The 27,378-nt window shown below is 39.8% G+C and overlaps 2 protein-coding genes and 1 long non-coding RNA gene across 4 annotated transcripts; all 3 read right to left on the minus strand.

Moving 5' to 3' along the window:
• Nucleotides 1-1,570: 1,570 nt before the first annotated feature.
• Nucleotides 1,571-2,447, minus strand: LOC108939253 (uncharacterized). The gene is made up of 4 exons (XR_001966496.1): nt 2,366-2,447; nt 1,910-1,975; nt 1,776-1,835; nt 1,571-1,662 (listed from the first exon to the last, which is right to left on the minus strand). It is a non-coding gene; the product is annotated as an uncharacterized LOC108939253 (long non-coding RNA).
• Nucleotides 2,448-3,668: 1,221 nt separating this feature from the next.
• Nucleotides 3,669-6,687, minus strand: LOC108939142 (Fc receptor-like protein 5). Its single transcript, XM_029246486.1, has 7 exons — nt 6,681-6,687; nt 6,223-6,516; nt 5,833-6,129; nt 5,393-5,677; nt 5,022-5,297; nt 4,166-4,456; nt 3,669-3,694 (listed from the first exon to the last, which is right to left on the minus strand). The coding sequence occupies exons 1-7, from the start codon at nt 6,685-6,687 to the stop codon at nt 3,669-3,671; spliced, it is 1,476 nt and encodes a 491-aa protein (XP_029102319.1).
• A 3,019-nt stretch (nt 6,688-9,706) lies between these two features.
• On the minus strand, nt 9,707-26,165 carry mybpha (myosin binding protein Ha). 2 transcript variants are annotated; one of them, XM_018760234.2, is made up of 14 exons: nt 25,897-26,165; nt 24,672-24,746; nt 24,375-24,422; nt 24,029-24,163; nt 23,116-23,283; nt 20,851-20,939; nt 20,515-20,710; nt 19,806-19,945; nt 17,841-18,000; nt 16,667-16,803; nt 13,425-13,611; nt 13,075-13,125; nt 11,007-11,050; nt 9,707-10,003 (listed from the first exon to the last, which is right to left on the minus strand). In XM_018760234.2, exons 1-12 carry the CDS (start codon nt 26,084-26,086, stop codon nt 13,097-13,099), a joined length of 1,554 nt encoding a protein of 517 aa, XP_018615750.1. In that variant the 5' UTR covers nt 26,087-26,165; the 3' UTR covers nt 9,707-10,003; nt 11,007-11,050; nt 13,075-13,096. The 2 variants fall into 2 exon arrangements, with proteins under 2 accessions (XP_018615750.1, XP_018615749.1); XM_018760233.2 differs by lacking the exon at nt 24,672-24,746 and having other exon boundaries at nt 25,897-26,164.
• Between the last annotated feature and the right edge of the window lie 1,213 nt (nt 26,166-27,378).

A 27,378-nucleotide genomic window follows, 5' to 3' on the forward strand; every position in this document is an offset into this window, starting at 1 on the left:
TAAAATATTGATCTGCTGCAATGTAGTCACATTAGTAAACTGAGTACACATGCATTCACTCTTCTGAGTACAAAGGAGTACAACTGAAAATCTTATATTTTTTACAATGGCTTTGAATGATTTATTCATGTTTAATGGACAGCATCCGCTATTAAAATGTACGCAACCTGCTGTTTACAGTATTTTTTTTTTTTGTGCTCAAAGGCAAGTAGCCCATGTTTTCACGTGAAGTTAATAATGAGAAATTGTCTTATTCCAGGTTTTCCTGCTGAATGAAAAAGTGCAACTCATGAAACCATAGATGTATAAATTTCTATATTATGTTACACGGAAAATTCCCTTAGAATTTCTTTGACAATTCATATTCTGAGAGCATTTTACTTATCAAACTCGATAAACCTCATAAAGTAACACCTCTGTTTCATAAAGACCTTTACCCATATCACTTTATCAAACAAGCTCAATATGTCGTTGTGCCACACTCCGTTACAAACACTGACGCTGATATTTTTACAAGACAGGAAACCACTGAAATGAGACGGTCTTCAGTTCAGCATACCTGACTTATTTCCTTCGGTTGCTTTTTCAGTGTAACACAAAAAAAGACGAGACTCTTTCTCTTTCTCTGCAAAATACTGTTTAATGAAACCATCAGATCAATATTTTTTGGTCCTTAACTATCTGGTTAACTTTTCATGCAGTTCAACTTTTCAGAACTATTATCTTAATGACTCAGCATTTCAACTGCTTAATGGAATAACAGTGAACTTTATAACTCAGGTAGCATGTTTTTTACAGACAGGTGGTCCCCGACTTATGGTGAGGTTACGTTCTGCGAAACTCATTGTTAGTCAAAAATTCATTTAATACACCTAACCTACTGAACCTCATAGCCTAGCATACATGCGATGGCCATTACGGGTTTGCCACTTTCATGCTGGGCAATTATTTTGAGTTTCTCCTCAAGAGTCATTTCCCTGCTATTCTTTCCACCAGCAGCAGGAGACACAGATGGGCATTTCTGTGACATTACGGATGCACAAAACAAAAGTGCACAAAGAAAGAATAATTCCAAATGTGGGTCCAAATGTAATATTTGGTTTTTTCAGCAGTCAGATCTGAAAAGAGACCATCCTGTAATAAATTGATTGTTTTAATAATTGAAAATTCAGCATTTTTTTTTTATATAATCTAAGGTAGGCATACTCATAGCTCTATAAGAGCATTATATTATGATAGTCGGTAGTGAACTGTCTTCTATGTCTCTTTACCTGATGTGTTTGTTTTTCTTGCCTTATGCCTGTGTTAAAGTGCTCTGTGTCACTGCGTGAGAAAAGCACTCTATAAAAATGAATTGAACTGAATTGAATTGAATCTATTTATCTGTTTCTTTTTAGAAACCGGCAAAAGGGTCATCAAGTGTCATAACTAAATCCACTGTTTGTCATTTCTGTATGCATTATTGATAACATACTGAGGTCTTTATGGGAGTCAAATGAGAGGTAACAAATAGCAGAAAATGTAGCAAAGAGGCAGAAAATAGGTAGTAAAACACATAGGAAAGTGCATCTGAAGGAAAGATGACTGAAGTAACTAAGAATAGTTTTACCTTAGCTTAAGGTTTTGGGTGAAGATTATAGTAAAATGAGACAGCTGCAGCCCCTGAAAAGAACAAGAACGTTTATTATAAAGAATCATTTCACTAAAACTGTGATTTTTACAAAGGATGACTGCAATGAATGACACTAAACTTTCAATGTGAATTCCAGACTGACCTTGACTTTCGATGCCTTCTTCAATTTCCTCATAAATGCCCATAGATGGTTCAATGTCATCTTAAAGCGAAAAATAGGATTTTGTAGAAATAGACAGAAAAAGGGTCAGAAGTAAAAAGTTTATAACCTCTTACCTGCAGTTATGTAATCCATATTGACCATATAAAACTTCTCATCAGTCTTATTTCTCTTCTTTCGGTCTGCAAAAACAAAAACACATTTCATAAACATTAATATAACACTTCATCAATATAAATTTTATTTCATTGCACTGCATCTCAGGAAGAGAAAATAGAAAAAAATAAGAAACATATCAGGCTCCATTGAATCTTGACAAAGGCTGACCTAATATAAACTGTGATAAATGGTATTAACATCATTGTTAAATACTGCTACTACTACTACTACTAATAATAATAACAACAACAAACAATAATAATAATAATAATAATAATAATAATAATAATAATAGTTGTTGCATTAGGTTCCATTAATATCTTTGAATCTACTCGCTGTATAATTTCAGATTGTGTTATGTCTTTTGATAAGATGATATTTCCATGCAAAATACCATTCTCCTGCTGTTTTACCTGATTTCCTGCATGGTTTTTTGCAAACAGCATACAGAACCACTAGGGTGACGAAGAATAGGACAGAACCAGAAAGCCCCACAGTAAGGTTAATTACTGAAAACAAAACAGAAAATAAATTAGCACAGGTGACTGATAGCTAAAGGGGGGTGTGGTGGTGCAGAGGGTTTGGCCTGTGCCTGCTTTCTGGTGGGTCTGGGGTTTGAGTCCCGCTTGGGGTGGCTTGCGACAGACTGGCGTCCCGTCCTGGGTGTGTCCCCTCCCCCTCCAGCCTTATGCCCTGTGTAGCAGGGTTAGGCTCCGGCTCACCGCGACATTTCAGTCACTGTGTGTGTGTGATTGATAACCAATAATAACCAACCAGAAGTATTGTTTCAGACATATAATATTTTCTTTTTTCATTTTCTTTTATACTGTATAGTGACTGAGTCATAAACATTGAAAACTTGATTGTTATTTCTGTGCAAAAACTTCACTGTCATTCACCATTCATGATCAAATCAAGAAATGTGATTGCCAATTTTTAACTTCATCAGATATGTCGACCAGGGAAGGAATGAACATGGTTTCCTTATGTGTGAATGTTTTTTGGAGTGCAAACACGAGGATAAGATGCAAACACGAGAGCACACAATCTCTGCACACCCTGAGCTACAATGTAACCACTAGCATTACCCACTGTGCCGATGTCTCCCTTTCTTTAGAAAAATAAATATACAACAGATTTTTTAAACCGACAACGTAAAACTTTTCTGAATTACAGTTTTCACTTGATAAGACACCATTAAAAAATGAATTCGTTATGATTTTAATGAATGTTATACACATTTTACAAAGTTGAGCTTTTTTTTTTTTTTTTTGAGCTAACAATTTTCACCAAAATGACTTACTTTGACTTACCATTTAATAAACAGGGTAATTTTTACTGGACTGAATGAAGGTATATACCTTAGTCAAGGGCACTACACTTATAAAATTGTTTATAATAATAATTTTGAACCTGGGTCCCTCAAATCCAAAAGATGCTGTTTTCACCACTGAATCACATTTCCTTTTACAACTTGATAAAAAAAGTATAGATAACTTGTGAACACTGTGGCATGAGCTATCAGAGAATCTGTATTTCACATAAGCAGCATTTTTGTTACCTATTGACTATGTTCTAAAGTAATTTGAGGTTGAACAGGATCTAACTGAATAAATTTACAGTGTTCCATTAAACTGGTCTATTTGCTTGTTTGATTGCCATTATTTGAAGTGGGCAATTCATTTTAGCCAAATTAAGTACCAGGAGAGCTTATAATCACAAGTTCTCCAGCAAAGGGTCACCTGAGTGTAAGAAGAATGGTTTATTCTGTTAAAAGTAATTAAGCAATGTTATGCAGCGATTTTAAGAAGAAATCATATTTACCATATTTTCTTGTTACCAAACCATTGCTGATATCAGAGTAAAATGGCTTCTCTGTTCTGTTTCCTCTACACCTGTATTCAGTCTCATTGAAGGCATTCCAAAATCTCACACTGAACGTCTCTCCATTGTATTCTAGTGGGAGCTGAAGTCCATCTGAGTACCATATGTAGTTCCACCCAGAAAAGTTTCCCTGGATCTCACACCTCAGTGTCAGACAGTCTGTGGTCAATATCTGTGTCCATCCAGTGTCCAGAGACAGGACAGCATATGGACGAACTGCAGGATAAATCTATTATTAATATTAATACAACATGGAAGAATTATGAAGATTGCAAAATACGGACATGAAAATATATATATAACTTAGCAATAAGAATGAAATCTCTTACCTTGAATATTGACTTTATGAGAATCACTGTAGTGAGAGTAAAACTTCCCTCTGTTAGCTCGACACCAGTACTGTCCACTGTGGGACGGAGCAGCAGAGCTGATGGTGTAACTGGACCCATCAGTCCTGTCACTGTCAGTGTTGGACAGAACTGCTCCCTGTGTGTCTTTGTACCACAGATACTTCCAGCCAGTAGAACTTCCCTTTACTGCGCACCTCAAGGTGAGAGTATCTCCAGTGGAAATATTTCCACAGCAGGATTCCATTGTAATTTGTATTTCTGGTTCAGTTCCTTTGAAAACAATATGTTGAAAAGAAGCTTACTTGTATTTTCTATTTAATCAACTTTCATGAAGACAGTCACTGAGATGAACATTCATCCATTCATCACCTGTTGTCCAGTACACGATTGTGATGATCTGAAGACAGGGTACTGTGCACATTGGAAGAGGCTTCCAGTCCAGAGTCAACTTTTCACCTTAAATATGTTGTTGGACTGGGATTTGTGTGGTACCAGGGTATTCTAACGTTCCCCTGTTCCACCCATGTTGACTCTAATCCAATATAATGAAGAAATCTTAGCATACAGTATTGGTAGCACAGTGGAGGAGCAGGGAGCGCTGCCACCTCATGGTGCTCAGGCTGTTCAGATTTACTGTGAAAACCAGGCCAGTTTGTGTGAGTTTTCATCACACAGTCCAAAGACATGTGTTTCAGCTTAACTGGTGACTGTACATGGCCAACAGTGTGTAACCCATCCAGGGTGTATCCTGTGTCACCAGGATAAGGGTTAGATGACCACAACCTTGAGCTGGACAAGTGGTCAAGGACAGTAATAGAGTGGACGTATACAGTACCATATACAGTGAGTAGAAGAGAGTGACTGTGTGGGGAGGTCACTGCTCTCTCTGGAAGTTCTCCTCTACACTGATACTGTCCAGAGTGTGACCGAGCAGCAGACGGGATTGTGTAAGTGTCTCCATCTCCACTGATGGGAATCTCCTGTCCATCTCTGTACCATTTATACACCCAGTGACTAGAGATCCCCTGAACATCACAACTCAGAGTGACTGTTTCAGTGAGGAACATGTTTGTCCATCCAGACTGTAGACTCAGGACGGGTTTTGGGACACCTGGAAAAGTAAAGATAGCAGTCACAGTCCAACACACAGGACTTTCTGATTTTAAAATCAAAACATATTAGGGAGATTATTCTTCAGATCCTCACCTTGAATATTTACTTCATGAGAATCACTGTAGTGAGAGTAAAACCCCCCTCTGTGAGCTCGACACCAGTACTGTCCACTGTGGGACGGAGCAGCAGAGCTGATGGTGTAACTGGACCCATCAGTCCTGTCACTGTCAGTGTTGGAGAGAACTGCTCCCTGTGTGTCTTTGTACCACAGATACTTCCAGCCAGTTGAATCTCCATCTACTGTACAGGACAGTGTGATTCTCTCTCCTGTGTAGATCTCTCCAGCAGACTCTTTTAGATTTGCTTTTGGCTTCTTCTCTAATAATGTAAATTTTAAATGAGTAATTTTGCCTGACAAAAGTCTTCACGTTTCATAATTGGTCATTTGTCAGTCATGAGAAAAAAAATTATAGAAAACTGTATTACATGTATTATAAAATATTATATAGTATATTATACATTTCAACACTCACCCAACACCTCGAGAGATAGAGATCCACTGTACGGCTGTATTACTGGGTTATTTATGTATTCTGCATGACATAAATACTGCCCACTGTCTCTCACTGTCACGGACTGGAGTCTATATGTCTGGTGGCCATCATCATATTTGGATGTAAGTTTTTCCAGAAGGTTTTGTTGGTTTTTCTTGCCCCAGGAGTACCTCCACTCTGACCCTTTCCTGACTTCACATTTTAAGGTTACATTTTCACCAGTAAATAGCACTGGGAACGGGGGGTCTTGGGTCAGTACAGCCTGAGGACGGTCACCTGTAATGTTTGTCAAGGCTTCAGTATTTAAATGGTGTAAAGATGAGATATTTCAGAAATTATAAATTACTCATTTTAATTAAAATTACCCACCAGAAACAATGAGTTCATGACGGTTACTGTAAAAATGTTCACTTTCTTTTTGTCCAATACACTGATATTGTCCTTGGTCTGTTTCTCTCACTGGACTGAGTACATGAACAGATCCAGTGGTGAAGTGTTCAGTCTCAGAAGTTGAATTCTTCTGTTTACTTCTGCTCCAGGTAAAATTCCAGCCCTCCAGTGACTCTCCAGATCCATTGATATGACAGGTGAGAGTAACCGTGTCTCCTGGGAACATCTCTGACCACGGAGGGTCTGCGGTCAGAACAATCTCAGCACTGCTCTCTGGGGAACAAATGGAAGCTTCAGAGTAAAAACCGCATGTTGGTGAGACATTTCCATGGTTAATAATTTACATGGCAAACTTTACATCAAAATATTAATATATTAAGATTTTAAGAAGTAAATCATGTATTCATAAATTTCTTCATATAGGTTCAGTGTCTTACTTGACATGTATGCAAAGAAAATGAAAGTGGTGGCATCTGAAATGAAAAAGTGAAGGAGAGAAAGTACATTATACATTACTTGTTTAATCGTCAGAAACTGACAGTTTTGTGCTATGTCAAAAGAAGAGTCTAAGATACTAAGTCTTATTCTCCTAATGTAATGCACAAGTTGTATTTCTATGAGATGGACGTCGCTTTGGAGAAAAGCGCATGCTAAATGAATAAATGTAAACGCAAATGTAAATGTACTTATTTGCTTAGGATTAGGTAACATTTCTGATACTGGGCAAACAAAATAAACAAGATTATTTTTTTTCAGCTTTCTTTTTCTATAGCATTGCATATTTAAGAATGCTAGAAATGTCACTTTGTTCAAGTTCACATCTCCTTGGGATGAAAGGATGGAAGAGGCCACTAAAGGAATGATGGCTTGGTATGAGGAACTGGTGGAGCGGTGCGGCTCAAAAGGCTGGACGGCTTGGTGTGTGCCCATTGAAGTAGACAGTCTTTGCGTAGGGCTTGTAGTATGTGGGATTCAGAGGTGAGCAAAGTAGAAAGGCCTTGAGAATTGTTACTGAAACTGTGGAGAGCCCTACTTGGGGTGGGATCCCCTCCCGTGGGATCCCCTCCCTCTTCAGCCTTCAGGCTCCAGTTTGCCGCAACCCCGCTCGAGACAAACGGTTGTTGATAATGGATGAATGGGTGGATAGTCCCTCAAAAACTGTAAGGATCCGGGCCCTGAGGCAGCATACCAGCCCCACAACACTGTACTCCTTCCACTTCGCTTCAAATGTGGGATATTATTTTGGTGTTTGCATGCAATGTTTTGTTTTCTCCAAACTTAACATTTTGTACGCTCACCAGAAGATCCACCCTTTGTCTCACCTATGCACAAAACATTTGTGGATGTTGTGAAACATCCTGGTGGTCTTAAGCAGACTTGAGACTTGCGAGGGGCAGCTTTTTTTTAAAAAAAATTTTTGAACATTTTGAAACGTGTGAGAGTATGTCTCCTTTGAAAAAGTTCTGATTTTGTAAATGCAAGTTTTTTTTTTTTCCCTTGTCACACCATTTTTGGTTTATACATGCAGGGTTTACATAATAATCTTCATTTTCGTAAGACAACTTGCTCAATACGTAGGATATCACTGAAAACTGTAAATTGTCGAAACACTTAAATGTCATAACTGAAACGTATGTTAAACTTTCATGTGTCAAAACAAAATTAAAGCACATTTTATGTTACAAAACAAGATTCTCTATGAAGATAATTTACAAAAATTATAAGAATGAATAAAACAGGTTTAATCTTATTTTAATAACTAACTGTTGCAGCTCATTATGTAAGTCATGATGGACACAAGCATCAACAAAATTATAATAATGGTTAATAAAAATAGCAGTTAAATATGCAAAGCAAAAAGTATTTTACTTACAAGTCCATGCTAACTGTAGACACAATTTCATGATGCTATGCTGTCAGATCTGTCTTCTGGTGAACCTCAAATGTCACTAAAGAGGAAGTGAGCACAATGTGACACCTCCTGCAAAGAAAAAAATTCTGTTGAACACATCTTCTGTAATTGTATAACACTGTGGAAAACATTACCACAATAGTTTATTGTCATTATTTGTGTCCTCCAATAAAATTTTTTAGTACTTTTGAGGTCTACAGTACTGCCTTTGGCTCAACACGGCAAGATTCATTCTGATAAAAGTTAAATTATGCCATAGTATTTGCAAAGGATCTCTGCTGAAACCCCTATAATGGTTAAAGTGTGAAATATTTGTACTCAGTTCCATACTTATAAGCACCTCCTTCATGAAGATTCTTCAAAACATGTTTAAACCAACTTTCCTTTGACATTTTGAAGTTTACGATGTCCTGCTTCCAGTCCCTGACTAGATTAGCCAATTCCTTACGTGCTGTTCTTTATTTTATACAATTAGTAAAAACAAATTCATTAATTACTAAAAATTATAAGTAGTTACAGGAATACAAACTAATCATATTGTTCAGCATAGCATAAGTTTTTTTGCTCATCAAAATGCAGTAATTCTTTTAAAATTTTACATTTATTTTTCTATGTAAGCCTCTAAGTTTTAACTGAATCTTGCTTTCATATCATGATGCAGCCAACCTTACAGGACTACATTTAAAATAACTATGAAGTATTCTAAGTAGTATTCTTTTGTTAAGTCCACAGTTATTTCACAAAGCTTCCTGTGCCTCCAGTGTCATATTAACATCTTCACTTCAAATGTTTTCTCAGACAATGTGACTTTTTTTTGTGAAATGAACCTCTGTGTGGTAAAAAATAACCACCATAAAAGCCATCAGTGTGCAACTGTACTTTCCACAGTCTTCTCATATATTTGTGCTAAGACCAAGAGTGCTCACAGATCCAGAGTATAGGTGCGTGATTGCCAATAAGCTATTGTTTGTTACCAGTAAACGAACAGGAAATGGTCACCTGGAGAAAAGTTCTCTTCCTCTTTCACTGCTGCTTCTTCTGTTGGCAGAACAATTTGAAAAAATGGCACGGTGGCACAGCGAGTAGCGCTGCTGTCTCACAGTGCCTGAGTAGTGCGAGAGAACATGAGTTTGATCCCGCACTCAGTCTGTGTGGAGTTTGTATGTTCTCCCTGTGTCTGTGTGGGTTTGCTCTGGGTGCTCTGGTTTCCTCCCAAAGACATGCTGTTCAGGTTCAGCCATAGAGTGCGAGTGGCAGAGAGAGCATGTTCCCCTGATGTATGGATGAATGTCCCAGTGTGTATCTAGCAGTGTAAGACACCTTGGTGAATATGATGTGTGGGCTGATAACACTACACAGAGTTAATTGCTTTCGAGAAAAGTGTCTGCTGAATAAATATGTTAGTGTGTAAGCAGAAATCAGGCAACTCTGACTAAAATTCCTAATTTATGAAACAAGAGATTGTTGGAGGTGATAAAACTTTAAATCAAAATATACATTTTAATGAAATTTAACCTTCGTGCACTTTAACACAACTGTTATGATGCAATACAAGTTGATACACATATTTATTGGGTACACACCTGTTCAAGGTTACATTACAGGACACAGCCAGGAATCTTTTTTCCATCATTTCTTACAATATAACTCAGCTTTAAGCAATTAAACATTATTTTCCTTGGGGTCTGAAGGGCATCTTTAATGAAGTGTAGGCATTTTATGACAAAAAACATCACTTCAGAAGCATCGATTTAATGATACAGGAGGCTGGACAACTCCGCTTGCTAATCGCATCTCTTCTCATATTTATACTTTTCTGCTCTCTCTTCAACCACCTTCATGGCTCTTCTGGAAGACAATGTAAGGCAAAGGAGGAGGGTAAGTAATGGGGTTCAGAACTTTATCAGCAATGAGCCTTACATTTGCATTCTTAGGGCACATGGAAGGATTTTTATTGATGTTTGTACCAGAACCTGTCAACTCACGGTCCAGCAGAGCTAGACAGAGAACTACCTGATTCAGTTTACAGGTTTATCTGAGCTCTTTCTGCTCTGCTGACGATGTAAGGAAAGCTGAAACAGTTGACTGGTCCTGCAAGGCTGCTAGCTGATCAGTCCTGAATGCAGTGATGACATGCATTATAGACACTTGAGGGTCGTTCTATCCTCTCCTCCTTATATTAGTGTTTTACAATCCCCACATTCTATTTTTAAGCTGGATACCATGGTGGCACAGCAGGTAAAGTGCCTCACAGGATATGTGCTGTGAGTTTGAATATAGGTTTGATCTCCACTTAGTCTGTGTAGAGTTTGCATGGGTTCCTCCAAATGCTCTAGTTTCCTCAGTTGAATTGGTGACTCCAAATTGCCTGTGGTGTGTGAATGTGTCAGTTTATGAGTGCGAGTGGCTACTTTGCAATAAACTGATGTCCCATCCAGCCTGTTCCTGCCTTGTCTCAAGGGCTGTGCTTTGTGTATCAGCCCTGCACTATTTACTGGAATGTAATACGACAGGATGTTGATGTTTGTGTCCTTGCTGGCGAGACTCTTAGTCAGGTGCCTTTAAAAGAGATCTTGAAGTCTCGGTGTAGTATAATAAACTGAATATCTGGACAAAATTAGAGCAGTCTCATATGTATCAAATGCTATGAGGCCTAGCTTTCACACAGGTTATAGATGGTCATTGGTAAGGTGTGTAGCGGCAATCTCCTGTCGCCCTCTTTAGATTTCAGTGACAGACCAGAACATTGAACAGAAACTTTTCCACGCACTGAACAGCAAAGTTAAGTATTCTTTACAAACAATGTCCTTCCATCTGTGCAGTGTCTGAAGTGAGAGAGCAATTTACTCACCCTGCTTGTTTCGAGGTTTCTGTTCCTGCTGGTCCTATTTGAAACTGTCAGACACATGAAAAACGGAATATAAGCAGGGGTCTGACAGCAACTGTGCATCACTGGTTTAAGGAGATGTTATTTGTAAGCAGCAAAAGCACAGTATTACAGTATATCATTCTAATAATAATTTATTAGACTGTGATCATACATCTGTGTATATGCTTAGTGGACTGGTCTAGTACTTCCCTGAGAAAATCTGATTTTTAAAATCCTTCTGACCTTTTTCAGAGCCTTTGTTTTCAAGCCACGAGACCCAATAAATTACAAAAAGCCTTGCATGTCCTCCCAGCACTCCATATTGACCCTACAGCACCTCCCTTCCAGACTTTAATGGTGTAGTGTTCCTCCAAAGTGTTTTAAAATGCTCACTATTGGAAAATATTTTGATAAATAAAAAGGTAAGAGTTTCGAACTCACATTAAAGCATGGATATGCTACAGTGCAGAAATATACATGTGTGTTTCTTTACAATGTCGTAAGATAACCGTTAGCTGATGGAAAATCTATAATGAGATATTATCTTGCATCTCTTGCATATCAGCCAAGCAAAGGAATGCAAAAAAAAATTCTTTAAACACTATTTCAACTAATCGCAACATCATTTAAGTGTTTATTAATCTGAACATGAATACGTAATTTCTTTTCTTCCAAAAACTTGAGATATATGTGTGGAAAGGTGCAGTAATGCAGAGCTTTTCCAGCATGAACATTATCAAGCCTTTTCTGCTGGGTGGTCACAGGCTTCTTCTGCTGCTGCTGTCGAGTCAGGGAAATGTGAAGAAGTCACTCACACTGGCCACTCAGAGGATCATTTTCAGCACACCACCTTTCCCTGGGAGAGGCCACATTCCTTCAGTTTAGCGATCTACCATGTATGGCTGCCTCTGGGGGAAGCCAGCTGTCCAACTTCATTAGGACTTCAAAGAAAAGAAAATAAATGAAAAATCCAAGTCTTCCAGTTTCTTCTAGACTTTGAAAAGGTAGCTGTTTTCTCTTCCATCTCCTCATGAAGATGAGGTCCAGCAGTACTCAACTTCAGTCAACCACATGATTGAACTTACTGCTTTGGGGACACTTATGTACTGTATATTCTTTTCTGGAGTCCTAAACATGAAACAGAGAGCTTGCTCTTCAAGAGAATGAGATCTGTAGCCTGGTTTTACACTGAATGAAAAGTATAGAAATTGAAGCCCCTGCTCAGGATCCTCATTCACGTTGTCCAGTAGAGATCTCTGGAAGACCTTGTCTGCTGCATCACATTTTCTGCTACTTCATGGCATTTCCAGGCTGTGAGAAGCAAGTGGTCATATTGTGTGCTGCAGGTATGAACTAGATGATGCAGGGATTGCAGTTTCTTTTCTGTATAAGCCCAACAGGTGGTAAACCAAAGGAATTTAAAGTCACTGACACAATACGTATTCAGGATAAATGTGTATCTCCTGAAATGTGGTTTGAAGCAGATTTCTTTTTGCAACTGCAATTAGGCCACAGAAACCCCCAAGAAATTACTTCCAACCCATAGTGGCTCTTCAACATTTTTCTTAATATTTGACTTTCAGTTTCATGGCAGCAATTTAATGCTAATTTTTCACCATCCACTGTAAGATGTCAGGTTTAAAACTGGGTTTCCACCCACATGTTTGAAATGAAACCAGCCTCACCACTCCAGCAATGATAGGTGTGAGGGTTCAAACCAGCCCCAGCACTCCATATCATGTTGCTGCAATGTCACGGTAATTTTGAGAACCTGTTATGTGTTGACTAGGGTATTCACAGAGCAACCTAGGCTTAAATCGCAGAATCAAGTTCTTCAGAAATGACCCCATCTGAAACTCAGGCAATGTCTTACTAAGATGGACTATCATGTGATTAATGACAAGCTTAATTATACCACATAGTCTTGGGGAAAATTCTTAGCAGGTAACATGTGATCTGCATTCCAGTTTCCCAGAAATTGAAACAAAAAGAGGTAAAAAGCTTGCCCCCTTTTTGCCCCCTTTTGGCACACTGCTATATTCCCACTGACCTGGATACATGTGGATGTGGATCTATTTCTTGTCATCTGGTAGAATAACCTCTGTTGGATGAAAATATATGTAGCCATTAGGTAATTGCTTGCAGAAACAACCTCAGGCAGGTTACATTTGAATTAACCCCTGGTTCCAGCTCTGCCCTCTCATCTTGATTTATATTTGACATTTGTCTTGCATATCACAGAAACAACACTCAAAGTGTTAATTCAGATTGCTCCTCCCCTTTTGACCTAGTGCCACCTCCTTCACCATCCTTATACATCTGGCATGCAGCCATTAAAAATGCATATATTCAGACTTCCCCTTTCTGTCCAAGCTACCCACTACCCTACCTACGACTTACGCTTAACTTCCAGCTTGCAGGCCACTGAAGCCTCCCCATGGTCATTTTTAGCACGGCATGTGTAGACACCACCATCAAAGCTGCAGGGCTTGCGGATCTCCAGGCAACACACGCCCTGATTGTTCATCTGCCGGTACTTGGGGTCATCACCAATTATCATCTGGTTCTTCATCCACTCAATTTTAGGCTGCAGAGAAGGGGAGAATTGAAGGGCAGGTGTTTCAACCATGAAGTGCAGCTGGTGCATTCAGCCCTCTGAACTACTTCACCTTGTATGGGTTAACTGCCTAGGCCATACAACATCTCCCAACGCTGAATAAGCAATAGCAATATATCCATGGCCAGCTTAGGAGTCCTCCACCTAGTGGATGTTGTATCTGTTTATTTGTTCTAAGGACAATTTCTCCACTTTGTCAGGCAGATCATCTGGAAAGCTGGCAAGCAAGCATGCGGCAGCAAAAGCTTAAAAGTCATGAAGCAGTGTAAGTCCAAAGGTTTAGAAAAATGACAAAACTGAAAGGAAATTCAAGTGTCAGACAAACAGCATAGAGAAAGAGAAACTAAGATATGCAGTATGTCTGCAATGCATTAAGTTTTACAATTCCATACAATTTTTAAAACAGAGAAAAAACTGAAAATGTTCTCAAAGTGTTGGTGGTTGAAGCTTAATGACCTATAACTAAGTAATTACTCATGTTAAGTACAATGCACATTACTTTGTTACCTGACATTATTTTGCTTTTCATCCATATTAAACTAAATACATTACTTTAAAAGGTTTCAAACAAATTTGATTATTATTATTATTATTATGTGGCTTTAAATTTAAAAATTAATGAAATTAGGCTTCAACAGAAATTGAGTGCAGGAGCTCAGGAACGGATTTCTATGAATTGATTATTTCTGCCAAAAAAGTGTATATGTGTCTTAATTATATTATATTAAGTTTGCTAAGATGGCTACATAGCATTAGAAAAAGCTTCTTAAATATCATTCTTTAGAACTTTTGGGAAATGCTCTCTTTAGTTCTTTTTTTCCCACTTAAGTTTGTTTCACAATTCAGCTCTTCCAAACATCTTAACTGTCTTAATATATCTAGATCATCAAAAAATAAAATTAAATAAGGACAGTAACAACTCATTAAAGCATATGTCATAAATGAATATTTGTGATGAACATGACAAAAAGTTTAATTTTGCACCATCCAATTACTCTTAGAAACCAATGGACTGAAGGTGAGAAAACTATACAAGCTGAATAAGAGTTGAAACACTGCTGTGTCTTTTTAAACCAGTATAATCCATATTTTTCACAGTCCACTGCATCTGTCTTCCAACCAAACTACACACTATCACAACCACATCACAAGTGAAACATAAGTAACTGTCTAGCAATGACCTTTTGTGACCTTTCTTTAAGAGCACTATTCATCTAGTTAGTTGAAGCTGGAGTCCTACAAAGTAACTGCTGTGTGTATTGCGCCCTGGTTTGAGTGACATATTCATTGCTGGAGAAGCGTGAGAAGTCCCAACATCTTTCCAAGCCGACTGAATTCCTCACCTCCAGAACCATTTGTGGGCTTTGAGTCATGTTCTCTGGACTGTGAAGAAGCCCTATAAAAGCCCCAACTCTAATAGTTTGGCTGCTGGAAAGACAACCTGCTACTGTGGAGGTGTGAGCAGCTGAAAAATTTGTCCTGGAGTGTGTCACCAAATGTTTTCCACTACAGCCAAGTCATCTCTCCATGAAGCATAGAGTCTGGGCCCAACTACTGTAGATTTCACACTGAACATGGTTTGAACCACCAACAGATGGTGATGATGAGCAGCAAAGATTATGAGGACTGGTGTCAAGACACTATGGGAGAGAAGGATTAGTTGCTCGAGACACAACCTCAGTGTGAACAAAGGCTGTAGAGCAAATAGAATAAAGACCCGCAAAATGGTGTTTGAAAAGAGTGACATTTTGACTCTATGTTGAATTCATCGCATCATAAAATGAAAGCAACACCCATCACAAAGTGTGAAGAGAAACAGAACAAGCACCGATAACAAGTGTGAGTTAAGAGGGCAAAAATAGGAATTATAAGAGCCACTTTGCTGTGAGAGATAGGCACCAAGAAGCCTGTTATCCCACAAGGTATTTCCTGTTATCTCTTTCCATAAACTTATAGGCTCTTCATCAGGTTCAAGTGTGTTCCCGCATGAGATTAAAAATGTACTATTAATATAGCACAAAGGGCACTCTTTGCATCAGGATACCCTGTTCTTCTGTTAGAGGACAATACATATAAAACCACTTATACTGTCAGATCTCTCTTTACTGTTTTTACACTTCAGTGGTCACCTACAGATACATGTGATCACCGATAAATTCCTCAGCATGAACCAATACAGATTGGACACACAGGACACAGACAAACAGTGGATGGATTGCAAGTAAAAAGTATGTTATACCATTGTCCAGGAAGGTGGTACTACTTCTACAGCACTGGTCTCTTGCAGCTGTGTACCTTTCTAGTTTCATAGAGTTGTGTTTCTGCATATATTTCTCTAGATCTGTTAATGAAATACACTTTTATTTTCTTTCAGTTGTGCGCCACTTTGGAGAAAAGTATCTGCTAATGTAATGTAATGTAATCATGGTTTCACTTTTGAATACTTTGGACATGGTGGAACAAACACTTCACCTGATGCAACAGGCAGATGTTCCAAAGACAAAGGGGTGGCTTTGTGCAGATTTTTAGATTGTGCAGACTTCAAAGTGGAGGAACAGGCTATGGGCTGAAGTTTGCTATACTTTGTGGGGGTAGGGGAGTGGGGTGGGTCATCGTTGGCCTTGGCATTACTCCCATTTTGTCCCTCGACTTTCTGTTACATCCAACCCAGCTGTCAAGAAACCTGACTCTTGGCGTTCCTTGGCACAAGAGACGGGGAAAAACAAGCAGCAGCAGCCAAAGCGAAATGGTAACAAAGTCTGTAATAAAGCATACTTTTCTTACCATTGGGCAACTGCAACCATATTTTTGTGCAATGCCTGTTGCATGTGGGTAACAGTCCCTCTTTAATTTACTGAGTATGAAGCCAAGGATGTGGTGGGCAGTCAGCGAAAATTAGATGAAATCACTCTGCATCTGGTAATTAGTCTATTCAAGCATTTTATTCCTTCAACATAAAACACCATGTAAGATACCAAAAGAGGCAGTAAGATGCCTCCTTGATAATTATGATTAAGACCTTTACCTTGGGGAACCCCCTCACAGAGCAGAGAAGCTTGGTGGTGTAACCCACAGTGGCAGACCTGTCAGTAAGAGCCGTGGTGAATTTCGGGGCCTCGCCAAAGTCATGTTCCTTGTATTCGGGAGGCTCGTAGACAATGCCTAGGAGAAATCAACCAATCACAATCATGGCTGATGCTTGAGCAGGGGACTAAGAAGAAGGTAGCTGAGCCAAACATCCTGGCAGGCTGAAAAGCTATATTCCCCATTCAGAATTGATTTGATTTCATGTAAGGGTGTCTGGCTCTCAGTCCAAGGTATTAAAAAAAAAAAAAAAAAAAAAACATCTGGCTCCACCTACACGTGTGAGTGTCAGGGGTGCTGGCTTTAACCATTCTTCAGATGACTAAACTGTCAGTCAGTTCAGCATGGAAAATGTGCTGATGATTGACAAACCATACCTGAAAATGTGTATTTGATATCAGTGTAATGCATTTATCATCGAGTATTTCAGCAAATCTTAGGTACCTGTGTAGGTGTCATACTGCAGAAGGTAAACCTGAAAAAATACCGAAAGTGAAGGACATTCATTCCCACAAACAGCAAAAATCCTTTAGCTGTTATTGTGCTTGAAGAAGGGAGTCCCTTGACTACAGTGAAACATCCCAAAGCTTTGAGACACCCATCTTTCTTTGTTTTGCATAGAATTTCATGATATACTTATTTCTTCAAACCTCTCATGGCTTGCTTCTGTTGGGACTGGTATCTGGGCTTAAGGAAACACAGACACACACACATTGTCTGAACCGCTTGTCCCATATGGGGTCGCGGGGAGCCGGAGCCTAAACCAGCAATACAGGGCGAAAGGCTGTAGGGGGAGGGGACACACCCAGGACGGGACACCAGTCCGTCGTAAGGCACCCCAAACGGGACTCGAACCTCGGACCCACCAGAGGGCAGGACCCGGTCCAACCCACTGCACCACCGCACCCCCCTCATTTATGGAAACACAATTCTGAATATACTCTACTCAGAGCACTGTTGTAATACTAGAATAATGTTGCCGGAATGTGAACTGTTTTCTGAGATGTCATCTGTAGAATTCTGTGATACCTGCCTTTCTTCGGCTGTGCTACACAGTGCTTCCAGAAATCCAGGAAGAGTAGTCACTGCATGCAATGAAAGCAGCTCAGCCTCACCTGTTTTCTGAATTCTTGCCGCAGTCTTTGTGACAGAAGCTTGCTCACTCCTTCCAACCTTGTTTTCAGAGAAAACTCTGAAGGAGTAGGAGTTGCCCATGATGAGGTCAGAGACGGTGGCATTCAATTGGTGGTAGTGCTCCAAGACAGTAAACCACTCCTGTTTGGGAGAGATAATGACCTGTAAGACCATTGATCTGAGATCAACAAGGATTTGGAGAACCAAGCTCTGGTCAATGGAAATGAACATGTGCTGCACTCTGGTGTACAGCAACATAACAATGTTTTAGCCATTCCTTTGAAAAGTGGAACAGGACACAAGGGTGTTCATTTAATCTATCCATACATATATATATATATATATATATATATATATATATATATATCGATTTTGAAGATGCTTAACTCTAAAGCACCTTACAATCTCAAGTATACAGTAGTGCATATTCAACAACTTAAAACTTCAAAATTTAGACACAGAATACTTAAAGTCCAGTTTGTTTATTCTGTTCCACTGTTTTACAGGTACATATTACCTGTGATAGCTCATAAATGTAATTCTTGAAGTATATCCCTTAGCAATGACTGCATCCTATTGTAATAGGACTGCAATACCTCAGGGCTCCATCAAGAGATACAGAAAGTATTCAGTTGTACTTCATTCTTATTTGTGTGGTTGGTAGGGACTGGAAAATTGCTTAGTAGGTATAAGACATGCTGTGCAATAACAATTAAAACAAAAAACTGTAGATATCAGGGTAAGGGCTGGGTGTGTAGTAAGAGTACTTAATTTTGTGTTGCTGTCTCTCTTTCCATCTTAACTACAGCAGTTACAAAGTTTTACAGAAGAACTTCTGTAGAAAACAGTCCAATGTCAAGACTGCAATTATAACAGCATGTGTAAGTTTTTACACATGCTCTTTCATTCCAAGTGAAAATCTTTGCCACATCTCTCTTATGTTATCAAGCGCCAGTATTTTTCATCCAAGAGCCTCCAAGGCAGCAGTGTCTTTGAGACATTTTGGTGTCAGGACCCCTGGGCTCCCTAGAGGGGTTGTCAGGACAAGGACATCTGTTACTTGTCTTAAACGACCTTACAAGCCTAGGCTGACATGGGAATAGCCATATACAGTGATGAGACTGTATGTGCCACCCCACCCCTTCACTTCCCCCAATCAACCCTTCCCACACCAGGTTTAGACTTACAGACTTGGCAACGGGCTAAATTAGTCCTCATATCAACCTCATGACAGTGCCCAAACCCCCTCCGCCAGTTTATTGCCACTAGCAGTGCAAAAGCTGGCTGGGCCAGGTTCCTGTCAGTGCTTGCAGGAAGACAATCAGTCATACCCCTAAAAAGCTTTGCTGCCCCTTCCACACGCTCCAGTCGATCTCAAATCAAAACTGACCCACCTCTTAATCCTTGACCCTAAAACCAGAGCGGGAGAGTGCTGGCGGGCATGGGCTACATCAAAAGCAAGCACCCTGTGCTGGTGTGGGGTAAGCAAATACACCATGTGGTACTGCTGCAAAGTCTGAAAGGATTCGTCAAGTCAGCTTTCTGTTCCATAGAAACATTTCCTTGACGTCTTCACACGAGGTTTAATAATAAATGCCCCTGTTCTGGAAATGTCACTGTGTTAGCAGGTTTTGTGTGACTGTTCTAGGACGCCTGGATGCCTGTGGCTCAGGGCTCTTTTTTTCTTGTGGGGCCATGTATGTTGTAAAGTGAGACTCTTGCATGTAGAAGAGTTTTCACTACTGTACACCCTTGCAGATTCTGTATGAACTGGTAATTTACCTTTTCACAATAAATGAAATAGCTTGAGGTATTCATTATTTAACCTATCTCAATAATATTTTTTTAATGAATTCTTAATATATTTTAAAATAAAAAATGAAAGGGTGTCAAAGTGATGCAATTATAGAAAATGTAGTGAGGAAAACAGTAAAGTATCAGGATACCCCAGTCTTTTTGTCAGACTTCTGGACAGCGTATCCGGTGATTTCCGTGTTTCCACTGTCTTTGGGTGGGGTCCATTCCAGAGCAGCATTGAATCCCCAAGTATCCACTATCTTAATGCTGGTTGGAGGTCCAGGAAGCTCTGCAAAGAAACAAGGAGAAATAGTACCCTGTCAGAGACCAAGAGTCATGCAGGAAGGCAATTTTAGAACCGCACCTACACAATCACAATGTGTTTAGCATCCACATGTGATCGTGATAATTTTGTAGCATAATTGATGCTTTTATCCAAAGCAATTTAAAGCATTTAAAAAACTGAATGTTTAAGCAATTTACATTTACATTTATTTCAGATTAAATTCCTGTCTCAAGTGTAAAACGGAAAGGTCCATCACGAGGTTTCAACCAGCAACTTTCAGATAATAGGTCTGAGTCTAAATCCATCATGCCATCTGCATCAGAGACCCCACAATTTCATACTTTCAACCATTTACACAGCTTGACAGATGATAAGGATATTAAAGTTGAGAGGTTTTTGTGGCAGGTTCCGTCCCGGGGTTTGAACAGTTCTTTTATAACCACTCCCTAAGACCAGCTATTCCTATTCAGCAAAGGCAACCGATGTTTTATGCAACCATCATTCATTTCCATACCACAAAAACCACACAGATGCAATCATTAAAACAGCATCGTCACTCAAGTTATACTCACCAACTATCTGAATGGTGATGGTAACCTTGTCCTCAAAGCTGTCCACCTTGACACACATCTCATACTTGCCAGAGTCATCCCTCTCAGCCTTGCGAACGAAAAGGATGCTGTCCTTGTTAGTGTTGCGCACGTTGGCCTTCTTTGGATCCAGGGGCTGGCCATCCTTGGTCCAAGTCACCACAGGCTTGGGTTTGCCCTGCATATGACAGGAATGCCTTTTTTTATCTCAAACACATGATGAAACCAGCAGCTTCTTGACTGAAAAGATTTATGCTCAAAGTAAACTATTACAGGATAGGGAAATGCATGTGGCATAGATTGTGCAGGAATGCTTACATTGAATGGGATGACAAGGTTGACCTGCTCACCAACTTGTTTGACAAGCCTTGCCCTCAAGAAGCGAGGCAGGCGGATCTTGGGACGATCTGTGAGGAAAGAAAGAATGGGAATCTTCAAATAGATTCTGTCATGTGAAACATGTGGTTCTAAGTAAAGTCTATTTGACTGAGTTTGTGTGTGGCTGCACTGCGATGGACTGGCATCCCATCCAGTATGTACCCTTGACTTGCTTATGTAACATGGTCATTACTCTAAAATCTCTAACGTTTCAATGCATATGTAATTGCCTTGCAGTGCATGCTAAGAATGACAGACCATTGGCCCTTAAATAGCCATGTCTTCATGCTGGTGTTTGTGAGGAACACATGTAGAGCAGCTAAAATTAAATTGTACATTCGTATGGCTTTTATGAGCCGTACTCTAAAAGTCAATAAATAACATGGACAATCTGAATAAAGTCAGGAGGAAAACTGTTTGTTGATTAATAGTCTCTAGAAAGGGTTAATCTAAAAATAATGATTTATCTTTAATACTGTTTTCCTATTTGGGATAACCAGACCGTTGGTTCTGTGGTCTCCATAGTCTTAGCAAACAACTGAAATACAAAGTGGGAGCACGGGGTCTTCCCTCCCTTGTGGTTGCACAGCCACAACACTGCTGCTGGAATTCCATGCACCCTGCCTCCATCCACACATGTCTCTATCACTCTACAGGGAATACCGGCACCTCCCCCCCGTCCCACTGCACATACTGTCCCGACAGGATACTCAGTAACTCCATAAACCCATGAGCCCTAATCCACACTAATGGTTACACTTCCCAGCTATTTTGCAGGCATGTGTTAGCAAGCTGGACTTTCATTTAATAGTTTAATTTCCATCCATATCCATTTTTTAATGGATTAATGATGTTTTTACTGAGATCCTATTTGCACATAATGTATAATCAAATACCCACTGGGGATATTGATTTAAATATTACCAATTATTAGTCCTGGTATGACAAACTTAATGTTGCACTCATTTCACTAGTGAAATTAGTGCTGATAAACATAGAATCAGGACCAAAATATCCTTATGGGAGAAGATAAAGCAGGGATCTTCTGAATCACAGCTGTCAAAAGGAGGGCTGAAAGGCAATCTTATTTTGATATTTAAATTTGTGTTTGAAAAGTGAATCAATGTCCTTAAGATTCCATCAAGGACACTTTTAATGGCCTGGAAAGCCCATCCATGATTACATACGACTGCCTACTTTTCATATACAGAAATAGAAGCTGCATTCGCCAAGACATAACTAAGAATCTGAATCTGGTTGCAGAGAAAACCTTCCACAAATGCTCATCTATTTGGATTATTGAGTCATTTCAGAGTGGCAAGTATGCCTGGATAACTTATTGGTATAAGGTCTCTTTACTCGGCACTTTGAGCAGATGACCAGTTTAAATGTACACGTCATACTCACAAAGGGCATTCAGAAAGAAAATTATCTTTGAGCTACTACAGGAAGTTTTTATTCAAGAAAAAGATAAGGTAATTCAATATTTTTAAAAATTAAAAAGTACCAACTGAGCTCAGAGTATGGTTTACATTCCTTTTGTGTGCCTCAACCAGCAGTGTCTGTAAGCTCTTCCAACAATGAGTACCATCTGCCCTCTTTGTCTTGTAAGGGCATGATTCATGTCACAAGTGTTAATGTTCATAATTTAATGCTGATGAGAGCCCATGTCAGCGCTAGGCGCTGAATTTACATACACGCAGCTGCAAAGCCCATTGAGCATGGACACCATTGCCAGAAGACGGTGCCGCGACCACCCCCCCCTAAATTTGATCTGGCTTGATGGCAGAAGCCACCTGAGAGCAGTTGTGAAGGCCTTCTCTGTCTATCCTGGCATGGCAGGGCAACCTTATTTACAAACATTTTTAATAATATCCAACGTGATGAAGTATAACACAACCTGAAAACAATTTACAGTGCTCCCTAACTGTGGATTACATAAGGGTTCCAGCTCTGCTTTTGGCCTTTGAAAAGCAAGGCTTTGCCAAGAAGTGCCCATCATAATATATCTGGAAACATTTGTAATGCTTTATGCACATTTACAGACATGACATACAGTAATCATGGAGAGTATAATCTATTTAGAGTTGAGAGATTATTATTTGTGTGCAGTGTAAAGTAAAATGCATGTGGTGCATGCCAACACAATAGTCTTCAGGGCAACTCCGTGTCCTAAGGGGGTTGCCGCAAGGCACAGTCACTCACCAACCACCTCACGTATGTGGACGGGCTCAGACAGGGTGGCAGGATTACTGGGCCCCCCAGCGTTGACTGCCTTCACACGAGCATGCAGCAGGTCACCGGCGGTCAGGTTCTTGATCACATAGCGGTTGGAAACGATGAGCTCTGGATTTGCCACCACCCAGTCATTTGCTATAAGGAGCAGCAAGCAGACAGTCATCATCCATGTTTAAAACACGGTATTAATGAACTTTCAGCCTTAACTGGTGTGGTAAAGTTGACAATCAATGTGGTGAAGTTCAAAGTCAAATTAATTCTTTGACATATAGAAGTGTATCCTGCATCACTGATCATACAAAGGTGTTCATGTAAAAGAAACAATGAAAAGACAGAAAATTCAAACTCAATCATTGCATTATACGTGCATGTTGTATTTTTTTATATCTAATAACATTTTCCATTTTGCAGCTTAATACTTCAATTGCAAATGGTATTCCAGAACAATCTGTCATTGGTTAAATTTGTAATCTGACAGACATCCCCAACTGACATCAGCTCAAGCCTTCTTTCCAAATGTGGGCCTTGCGCATTAAGTGACATGAAGTGAAACACATCCTTCCTGACATCGGACAGGAGGACTCGATCTTCTTGCAACTTGCTGAGAACAGGTGCTCTAGACCTGATGATGGAGACACCTGCTTATGCCGCTATGTTTCAAAACGTGTGTCCTTTAATTTATGATACCTTGCCTGAAAAGTTGCCACTGCACAGATCAAGTTTAAACCAAAAGGAAGTTGACTTTCGCCAGGACATGGGGTACAACACAGATTTATATATACACCCTGTTGTACATCGTGTCTAAGCGAGAGTCAGCTTCCTTTTCGTTTAAACGTCTTCCAGTCCTTAGCCAGAGACTGAATTAAAAACTGGAACTTACTTTGGTCTTTACAGTATTCCACTGTGTATCCATTCAGGCCAGATTCCCCAATCATTTCTGGAGGTCTCCATTTCAGAGTCAGCGACGTGTCGTTGACATCCTCCACTGTCAGGTTCAGAGGCTCGCTTGTGGTAACTGGGATTACCAACCAAAGGTAGAAGATGGGTGGAAGTTAACCTCAGGTTCAACACCAGGACAAATGGCGTAATGAATAAGTAACACAATTCTGTAGACATTAAACGAATAAAAAAAGCCTGAAAAAAGTGGATTTTCTTTTTTTCAAAAGAAATAATAAAATTGAATACGTGTTTATGTCCTTAAAAGCCTGACTTGTGAGTGATTTTACCTGCTGGAGGAGGAGGCGTTGGTGCTTTGGGCTCCTCTGCAGCTGGGGCTGTTGTTCAATGAACATGAAGTTAGTGGCAGATAATACGAAAGAGAACAACAAAGTAGAACCATTTTCTCAATTCCATTAGCTAAAATGCTCAAATCAACCATTCTTAAATTTTTTCAAAAGTCTCGTTCTGCCACATGAAAGAAAAACAGGAATGATTCGTTTCTAATTTGAATTGTCTGACAATGGCTTTCCTAAATGACATATGGCAAATAAGACAGATGGTTTGTCCTAGGAGTGGTGCTTTACCCTCAGCGGTTGCCTCAGGAGCAACAGGGGCAGCAGCAGCGGCAGCAGTGTCTTCGGCAGCAGGGGCAGCAGCGGCTAGTATTAATTTTAAATTATAGATATTAAGCAACGACAGAAGCACATAGCTGATTAACCAACATAAACTGAATGGGCAGAATAGCAAATAAATCAATAAAAAATAAAGAGGCTGACAGCTTCAATAACCTATTGCTGAGAACCACTGACTTCATAAGTCTATTTTTAGTAAGCTGGGAATGGTCCAACTCTAAATTAAATACCCTATTAGACATTTAGTTCTGGTCAGAATTTCCAATATGACTAATATACATCAGTAATTAAAGTGCAAGATATGTTTGATATTACAATAGATACAAAATATGACGGTACAGCATATGTTAAATTTAAATGTGCGATGTTGCGGGATGCAATAAAACACTAAACACACTGAAAGAGCAGTTTAGGACATTTCGGATAGTTTTGCCATCGATAAATAATGCAGATGTTGGGTGAGGAAATTTACACATGCAAATCATTTGGCGGAATAGCAACTTGTTAGGTATTATGAGGGACCAAAATATATCAGTAATAGTTTTCAATGGAGTTACAGACCAACATAAAGCTTTCTTGAACCCTGGCAGGGGGTGCCCCCAGCCTTGTTATAATGAAAGGAAGAATTATTATCATTAATTAAATTGCATTTAATCTTGAAAAGTAGTCTCTGATGAGGAATCATGCTTATAAAACCATTATCCTGATGTGTTAACGATGCTTACAGTTACACTGAAACTTCTCAGGAAAGCAGGGCAAAGCACTGCAAGCTGTCCGGCCTGAAATGAGACCTAGTACCAGCCAGGGGCTCCTTGCTGCAGCAGCTCATGTTACATACTTCACGAGCAACAGCTACATGTAAGTGTCTGAGATCAAATGAACATGCAACACAGCCACAATGGACACACACTGATCTCTGGACCTGTTGAAAAGGAGCAGCTAGAGTGAAGAACTCTAATGACATTTTTGAGGTGGTTATAGAAATAAATACCATGTTCAGCATCTTCAACTGAGCTGACAAGTATTCAGTGTTAAACCGCTACTACTAAATATTATGTGAATAATTATTATATTGCATTAATAAAGAAAAGTAAGCCAACCTTGTATTCCGCAAGTGCCAGAAGAATTGAAATAACTGGCTTGGGTGTTTAGATGGCTCTTGTGGATGATGCTTTACCTTCTGCAGGAGCCGCTGCAGGGGCCTCCTCGGGTGCAGGAGCGGGAGCTGGCTCAGCTGGAGCTGGTTCTGCCGGAGGTGCGGCTGGAGCGGGTTCGGGTGCCGGGGCAGGAGCACTGGGCTTCTCCTCCACCTTTGGGGGTGCCTTCTTGGCAGGAGATTTCTTTATGGGAGCTGGTTTGGCTGGCATGGTGCTTGAGAACCGTAAGAGACAGCCAGTCCTGTGGATAAAAATTTCCCAGGAGGGTTCTTAAATTTATATAGCCGGTGACTAGCGCCTAGGAACTCCACCCCTTCGACACTTTATATATAGCAGCACGCGAGCAGCGGCATCCCCTTTCCCGATTTGAGAGTCCTAGAGCGTGAAGAGGTCCGAAGGGGACCCTGGCATTTTCAGCGCTCTGCTTGCTGGCACATATCCAATTTTACTAAAATTTCGACCACTTCACCTGCAAAAGGGTATCAACAGAGTGAAAGACATTCAGAAAGACAGAGCGTGTTTATACAATGGCATCGCTGAGAATATCTGAACAGTCGGCTTGAAGATATCAGTTCCTGTGGAGGACCATAGAACACTGTATGGGATCAGACATAAACTGAAACACTTGCTTCTTTGGCTCTGGGATAAAGATACAAGATACTTCTGTTTTGTTTTGTTTTCTTTTGTGATTTTCCAATCCCTTGCATTGCCATTGGACCCTGACTATTTTGTGTACGAAAACAAAGACATTTGTTACTTAGGTCAGCGTCTCTTACAGAACACCAATCTCCTCCTCTTTTTATTTTGAGAAGAAACCTCTACATATCATTGTTTTTCATTAGGCAAAGAACTACATGGGCATGCCAAATACAGAAGAAGTCACTGCTAATATATTCAGTGATGCAAAGTTATATTAAGTAATATTTAAAAATGCAAATTTGTTCAGCACCATAACACTACAGAAATACTATTTCATCATATCTATAATGAGGCAAAAATCATTCTTATACTTTTTTGCGGAAAGAAAGGTTTTTAAAAGGTTATATCTGGGATGTGAGTCACATCATTTGTGTTCTGTTGTGGTTGAACGTAAAGGGTACAGAGCATTGTTGTCAAATCTTACTCGGCTGATAAACCATCTCTTTTGGTTATAAAGCCACTCTTCAATGAAACTTTCATTTTAAAAAGCTTGTTTTGACACTGTGCGTCTACATTACATGTCTTTTGCAGTTTGTTGGTCAAAAACCTTGCTTGGCTGAACTAAAAGATGTGTGTGAGTGTGTCGTTGCTCTGGTTTATGGATGAGTGATTTACTGGTGGTAGTGTACTGTACTGTACTGTACAGTCTCCACTCCCTTTCAAAATGTGTTCCAACCAACCAACAGCTACAACCACTTGTCCCGAGTGGGGTCACAGTAAGCTGGAGCCTTAGCCAGCAACATAGGGCACAAGGCTGGAGAGGGAGGGGACACACCGAGAATGGGACACCAGTCCATCGCAAG

The sequence above is a fragment of the Scleropages formosus genome, chromosome 19 (assembly GCF_900964775.1).
Source record: "Scleropages formosus chromosome 19, fSclFor1.1, whole genome shotgun sequence".
NCBI lineage: Eukaryota > Metazoa > Chordata > Actinopteri > Osteoglossiformes > Osteoglossidae > Scleropages > Scleropages formosus.

Bases quoted from the DNA above. Each gene is read 5' to 3' on its own strand.
- LOC108939142 (XM_029246486.1), bottom strand. The intron at 4,457-5,021 runs GTACTGTATACG...TTGTTTTCAAAG, and splicing joins TCTTCTACTCACTGTATATG to GAACTGAACCAGAAATACAA. The intron at 3,695-4,165 runs GTAAGAGATTTC...TCTTACACTCAG, and splicing joins TCATAAAGTCAATATTCAAG to GTGACCCTTTGCTGGAGAAC.
- mybpha (XM_018760234.2), bottom strand. From the start codon at position 26,086: ATGCCAGCCAAACCAGCTCCCATAAAGAAATCTCCTGCCAAGAAGGCA. The intron at 19,946-20,514 runs GTGAGTATAACT...GTTTCTTTGCAG, and splicing joins CATCACCATTCAGATAGTTG to AGCTTCCTGGACCTCCAACC. The intron at 13,126-13,424 runs GTAAGTCGTAGG...TTCATCCAACAG, and splicing joins CTGCAAGCTGGAAGTTAAGC to AGGTTATTCTACCAGATGAC.